Source organism: Schistocerca serialis, chromosome 1 (genome assembly GCF_023864345.2).
Source record: "Schistocerca serialis cubense isolate TAMUIC-IGC-003099 chromosome 1, iqSchSeri2.2, whole genome shotgun sequence".
NCBI lineage: Eukaryota > Metazoa > Arthropoda > Insecta > Orthoptera > Acrididae > Schistocerca > Schistocerca serialis.
The window spans coordinates 116,496,132-116,503,425 of NC_064638.1; the positions used below are offsets into that span (position 1 = coordinate 116,496,132).

The 7,294-nt window shown below is 38.7% G+C and overlaps 1 protein-coding gene across 1 annotated transcript in view; it reads right to left on the bottom strand.

The window, feature by feature from the left end:
- The window catches only part of LOC126446720 (glutaminase kidney isoform, mitochondrial-like), a 205,042-nt gene extending 198,843 nt beyond the window's left edge, over window positions 1–6,199 (bottom strand). Inside the window, exons 1-3 of the mRNA XM_050090989.1 lie at window positions 6,196–6,199; window positions 5,989–6,100; window positions 5,390–5,519 (exon numbers count right to left, since the gene is read on the bottom strand). Coding sequence (XP_049946946.1) covers window positions 5,390–5,519; window positions 5,989–6,100; window positions 6,196–6,199 — 246 coding nt within the window. The remainder of the gene's footprint in view (window positions 1–5,389; window positions 5,520–5,988; window positions 6,101–6,195) is intronic.
- Window positions 6,200–7,294: the final 1,095 nt, after the last annotated feature.

Here is a 7,294-nt window from a genome sequence, read left to right on the forward strand (position 1 = left end):
GAATGTGTGTTTGTCAGCTACCCAGCCTATCAATGGAATATTAGGAAAGCAGATTGCCACAGCTACATGACCACACTTGTAGGTTGTGGAGCAATGTACGAGGATATTGTGTAGATTCAGTGGGTGGCAAAACACCATTGTGGGTGGGGTGGGAAGAATAATGGGCATGGTGAGAGGTAGTCAAAACACTGGTGAAGAATGTGATTCAGTTGCTCCAATCCTGGGTGGAACTGAGTCATGAGGGGAATGCTCCTCTTTGGTTGGACAGTGGGAAAGCCACTATAGATGTTTTTGTACAAGATTGTGAGGGTAAATACAGTCTGTGAAGACCTCAGAGAGATGGTTGGCATATCTCAAGAGGGTCATCTTGTCACTGCAGATGCAACGGGACAGCCATGGATGGCTAGGCTATATGGAAAGGATTTCTTGGTGTGGAATGTATGGAATCTGTTCGTGTAAATGTGAACCAGGTGAGGGGTTTGGGATGCTGGGTGGTTAGAAAGTATTCTTTTAGGTGGATATACTATAGGTGATGCCTTCAAATGAGAAGTAACTGTGGGTGAGGATATAGTCGGTCACAGTAACTAGGAAGGAGGTTGTAGGTTTGGAATCCACTGCACCTTGGGAAAGGTAATGTTCAATAGCAGCAAGGCCATGGGCATTAGCGATGTTAGTGTAGAGTGAGGTGGCATCAATAGTGATGCGCGGGGTACCATGTGATAAAGAAACTGTGGAGTGTCAGTGGAGGAAATGTTTTGTATCTTTTATACAGGAGGGTAGGTTGTGAGTAATAATTGAGAATCTCTCAGTGGAGGCACAGTAAGCAGTCACAATGGGGTATCCTGAGTGGTTGGGTTTATGAACTTTAGAAAGCATGTAGAAGGTTGGAGTGTGGGGGGTGGTAGGAGTGAGGAGACAGACAGACTCCAGGGGAGGTTCTGGGACAGTCCTGAGGATTTGAGAAGAGATTGCAGTTCTAGCTAGATTTCGGAAATGGGATCACTGTGGCAGGGTTTGTAGATGGATGAATCTGACAGCTGGCAGAGTCCTTCTGCCATGTAATCCTTGGGTTCGAAACAACAGTGGTGGAGCCTTTGTCTATAGGTAGGATTATAAGGTTAGAATCAGGTTTTAGGTGGTAGACTGGAGTTCTTTTTGTGGAGATTAACAAGTCTTGCATGATTGAATTTGGGAGTGGGGGGAAAAGGTGAGGCTTTGGGAAGGACTGATACTTCCATGGAGCTAAGGCATTTGGAAGAAAAGGTTCATGATTGTGTTTTGGGTATGTTTAGGTTCTGGATTCTTTACAGAAGTTTTGAGGTGGTGTAAATGTCATAGGTTGGTGAGACAAGGTTTGTCAGTTACGAAGCAATGTGGGGGCAGTTTGGAGGTTGTTGTAAAGGTGGCGGATAGTGGCTGTCAAAAGTGGGAGCAGGAAGTGAACAGGTTGGAGATTTCTTTGAGTTCACATTGTGCATGCAACTCTAGTTCTTGGAGGGCAAAAGTTTCAGTGCGTGAGATATGGGCTCAGGAATTTGGGATTGCATAGGAGGAGAATTTAACAGATGGACAAGAGGTACTGCAAGGAGGTTTTGGGCCCAATTGGGATAGTTTTACAGGTCTATGGTGGTGAGGGTTAAGGAATGACAGAATATGAAGAGATGGAAGAAGGAGGAGGGTCACAGCCAGAGATACAGCATTTGATGGTAAGGCCATTTGAGGGGTTCCATCAGCCAAGCAGCAATGCAGGAACAGCATGTGAAACTGGGTTCTGGCTAGGGATAAGGAAAGTTTTCAGCATTGATGCATATGGAAGGTGCTTCCTAGTCACCATGTTGAACTATATCCGCACTTGCCCCTTTAAGTCATCACCAACAAACAAATCTGGGGCACAGTAATGGGCACCCACATGGCACCATCCTATGCCAAACTATTCATCAACCACCTATAGGAATCCTTTCTAACCACCCAAAATCCCAAACCCCTCACCTGGTTCTGATTCATTGATAACATCTTCATGATCTGGCGTTGGAGCAAATGTACCCAGCATAGAAAATTATGTAAAATATGTTGAACAGCTGTGCCTTTCATCAACAAGAGGGGAAAATACCATTCTGCTGGAGACCAAGGCAGATGGGAATCTGGAAAAATGAGCAAGCCAACAAAGTAGCTAAGGCGAGCTGCAGAGACACAGTGTGCCATTCCCAGTGGCTGCCATTTCACTGTTGACACAGAAAGCCATACACTTTGGGGGGGGGGGGGGGGGGGGGGGGGAGTAAAGATCTGGCAGTGAGCAGTGAGGGAGAGTCAACTGTAATTGGTTAAGCCAACTATCCAGCTGTGGTACTTCGTACCTGTCACATTGTGGGATGAGGTAATGTTGACCTGCCTCAAATAAGACACTGTTCACTACCATATAGCTACACAATTTGGGGAGAGACACTCACTCCCCATCCCTTATCAGTTTATTATACCTGTGGTAAACAAATCGCTACATGTTGTATTTTTATAGAGTGGATTTTACAGTGTGATGAGAGAGCAGAAGCAAATATAAGTGGTGACCCACTCTCAATTTTAATAAATAACGAGATGAGTGTGATAAAGTTTTTAGAATTTTAAGTACTGAGTGGACTTCAGGTTAAGCTTTTAGGCTGAAGATTTTTGTGTGTTTTTGAGTGGCTGGCTCACCCTTTTTATGCCAGTGATGAACCAACTGTGGGTCTGTGCTGTACTATTTTAATTTTTTCAACAGCTGTTCTCCTTTTTATCATAAACTTTAGAACTGTCTAAAGATAGAATTTTCTTATCCATCATCTTCTCTCCCTCTCCCTCTCCCTCCCTCTCTCTCTCTCTCTCTCTCTCTCTCTCTCTCTCTCTCTCCTTCTCTCTCTCTCTCTGTGTGTGTGTGTGTGTGTATGTGTGTGTGTGTGTGTGTGTGTGTGTGTGTGTGTGTGTGTGTGTGTGTGTGTTTAGATCATTTTCCTATTTTAATTCTTGTTCAAAGTTCACTATTCTATCACATTTATCCATATTCATCTCACAAAAGAAATTAGTAAAAGCACTTAATACCTTCCGATTGTGTGTCAAACCAACACTATCATCATCTTGTAGCAACGCTTTTTATTCCAGAAGTAACTGCATCAGATACTGTGCTATGCGTAGGAACCAAAGACATTACTCCATGCATAAGAAAAGCAAACATTATCATAGTATTATCTCTAATTTTTATTATCTCTGTTGTTTAATGTAATGTTAATGACTCTGCTGTGATAAAGATGAAGGGAACGTATAATTGTGAATACTATATATTACAACTTGGTAGTAATAATTAGATAAGACTTGAACTTAAATATTGCTTTTTCTAGTCATTGTAATTACTATAGAACATTTCTGTTATAGTATGTTGATGCGGAGTTGGAGAGACATTGGGGAGATTGGCAAATGAACCTGCAAATAAAGTCAGCAACTTTCAGTGGATGCAAGAGCATGCAACAAGAAATCTGCCACAGCTTTTTACCAAGATATTATCAGATGACAAAACACACACAAGGCAAGTTTAGTTTCAGTGTAAATTTCAATACACTATTTGAAAACCAAAGATTTTGTCTATAAAACCAAAAATCTTGTCTATAAAACCATAAAATACAATAAAATAACAATATAGTTATCATCAACTTCCTTTGGGCTGTCTTCTATCAACTCATCCTTCTTTCTTGTTCTTTTTTCCTTAGTACAAATATGTAATTCTGGAAGCTGATATAGTCTCTGTATTTTACTCTGGTAAGTGAAGCTACCTCATAACACTAACTGAATTCCCCAATTGCCTTCAACAAAATTTGACATTTATAACAAAAGAGTAATTGCTTCCTTGATGTTCTGCAGTTATTAATTTTTTCTTCACAGACAGATTTTCGACTTCTAGAGGCAATATGATTTTTTTTAATATGATGCTTTTCTTGATAAAAACTCTCTGCATATATCACTAATATCATTGTTACTCACATGTCATTTTATTTGTGGTTGCAACATTTAGCAGTTATCTGGTGATAGCCTATGAGGCCAAAACTGGTTTGTGAATAAATAAATAAATAATTGTGGACCATCAAGGAAGTGTTTCCTCTTTTGTTATCAAAGCTACTTTACTGATATTCTCATAGTTTCAATATTCACTGATTACTGGCTTTTTCCCACTATTGTGTATTCTTACTTTCCATAAGAGTCGAGGGGCATGAAAGGGAAGCAGTGGTTGAGAAGGGATTGAGACAGGCTTGTAGCTTATCCCCGATGTTATTCAATCTGTATACTGAGCAAGCAGTAAAGGAAACAAAACAAAAGTTTGGAGCAGGAATTAAAATCCATGGAGAAGAAATTAAAAGTTGGAGGTTTGCCAGTGACACTGTAATTCTGTCAGAGACAGCAAAGGACCTGGAAGAGCAGCTGAACACAATGAGCAGTGTCTTGAAAGGAGGATATGAGTTGAAGCAAACAAAAGCAAAATGAGGATAATGGAAAGTAGTCAAATTAAATCAGGTGATGCTGAGTGTATTAGATTAGGATATGTGACACTTAATGTAGTACATGAGTTTTGCTATTTAGGTAACAAAATAACTGATGATGGTTGAAGTAGAGAGAATAAAAAATGTAGACTTGCAGAGTGGCTATGGCAAGATAAGCATTTCTGAAAAAGAGAAATTTTTAACATTGAGTATAGATTTAAGTGTCAGAAAGTCTTTTCTGAAAGTATTTGTATGGAGTGTAGCCATGTATGGAAGTGAAACATGGATGATAAACAGTTTAGACAAGTACAGAACAGAAGCTTTCAAAATGTGGTGCTACAGAAGAATGCTCAAGATTAGATGGGTAGATCATGTAACTAATGAAGTGGTACTGATTAGAATTCAAGAGAAGAGGAATTTCTGGCACAACTTGACTAGAAGAAGAGGTCAGTTGGCTAGAACAAATTCTGAGCCATCAAGGAATCACCAATTTAGTACTGGAGGGAAGCATGGAGGGTAAAAATCGTAGAGGGAGACCAAGAGATGAATACGCTAAGCATATTCAGAAGGATGTAGGTTGCAGTAGTTATTCAGAGATGAAGAGGCTTGCACAGGATAGAGTAGCATGGCAAGTTGCATCAAAGCAGTCTCTGTACTGAAGACCACAACACACATTCCATATTTATTATTCTTTACACTACAAATATTCTCCATCCTAAATCAGTGTTTCTTTGTCCAATCTGTGATGTTTATTGGCAGAAAGCAATTTTATACTTGTTCAGTGTCTAGATTATCATCAGTTTTGAGTATAGCATCACAGTATTTTCCCAGAAGTGGCAAAAATCATGGAAGCAAATATTTTTTTCTGTCCCTTAGTTACAATGCACACTTACGTGGCCATCAGTTATTGTTTTACATTTGTTGTACAGTTCTTCCAAATCATTTGTAAAAGCTCTAAATTCTGGTAGAATAAGTTCTTTGTAATAAGCCTTCTTGATCAAGGGAGCACAGGGAGCAACCAACCTGAAAGAAATAGAAACTGATATGTCACATTATAAAACCAAGACTTTTTTATAGATATTGTGAAGCATATAAGAGTGGTCAGAAACAGTCTGAAAAACTTGTTAGAGTGTTTCATGGTAGTTTATGCAGATAAATAATTGTTAAGAGGAAAAGTCAATATATTCCACCATTTATGAATAAATTAGCATTGAATGTTGGCAATCAGGTTGTTACATCATAGCACATGAGACCGCTCAAACTTTGGCTCAGGTTTGATCCTTGCTGTCTAATTTATGTATTGTTCTATTGTTCAGTTTTATGAAACCAAAGGAAGGACAAGTTTGGCGACAGTATCTCTGGCAATTTGTGCATGCAACGACCTGAATGATTAACTTCAATGCTAATTGACTTGGAAATGGTGCACGTTTTTCCCTTAACAATTATTTCTCAGCACAAAACACTTTGCAACACTTTTATAAGCTCTTCAAACTGTTTTTGACCACCCTGTATATATGTATATGCTATCTGCTTCAAAATAACTATTAAAACAAAGAATGGAGATTGAAATGCACATCTTTTGATTCCATTATTCCTCAAGACTTCTTGCAATGTGAACAAAGACAGCAATTAGAATCAATAGAAGGCAGAATGTAATTTGTAGTTCAATGCAAAATTGTATCCTCCTTGTAATCATTACTCATAATAATAAGAATCTATATTTTGTTTTTATGAACCTAGAACAAAAGCTTTGTTCCTTTATTATTAGCACAGACTGGGTAAAATGATGTTCCCAATCTCTAAAACTAATTATTACTGTATACAGGTATAAAGTAACACACTGACATAAATATGTGTTTGGTAGAAAAGTTAACACAAGATATTTTCCCCCATCATACAAATTTGCATTCTGTGCCCCACATTCACATGGTACTCACATCAAGTTGATAATATGACAAAGGCTTGGTGATCCTATTAGTGAAAAATGCGGTTGTATATAGTGAATTTGTGAGGCCAGATAGCAGTAGCGAAATGTAAGAAATACTGTGTATGACCCATGCATGCTGCATGAACTGGCAGTTGACTCTCAAAATATATAAATTAAGCATAATGTACATATTATACTGTGTATTATTCTTTGGTTAAAAAACTGACAATCAAACACTGGGAACAGTAACAACCATAAAATGTCTAGGAGCACTTGTGTGGAACAATCTAAAGTAGAAACTCCAAATAAAACTAGTTGTACCAAAAGCAAATGACAGACTGAGATTCATCTGACAGATCCCTAGGAAATGTTGTTCAGTCATGAAGGAGGTGGATTACAAAACACTTGTTTGACTGATTGTTGAGTATTGCTCGTGGTCTGGTTCGCTTACTAGATAGGGTTGATTGGAAAGATGTTAAAAGCCTTCAGAAGAGTAGCATGTTTCACGACACTTTCATTGAACAAGTACAAGAGTGTAACAGAAGTGCTCCTCCACCTGAAATGTTGTGCATAGTAGAGTAGGTTACTGTTAATATTCTGAGACTTACGTTCACAGAAGAGTTCATCCAAGTATAACTTCCATAGACATATATCTTGAAAAATACCAGTAGCAGTCAAATCAAATAAGTACAAACTCATTCAAAGGTTTATAGACAGTTTGCTTCTCACAGAGCATTCTTGAATGCGACAAAGGCAGGGGTGATCATAGTTTTACACTCAACCATGCATTGGAAAGTGGCTTGTGGAGTATAGATGAAGATGTAGATTTAAACAATTAGACTCAACTTGTGATGAAGCAAGCTGGGATATT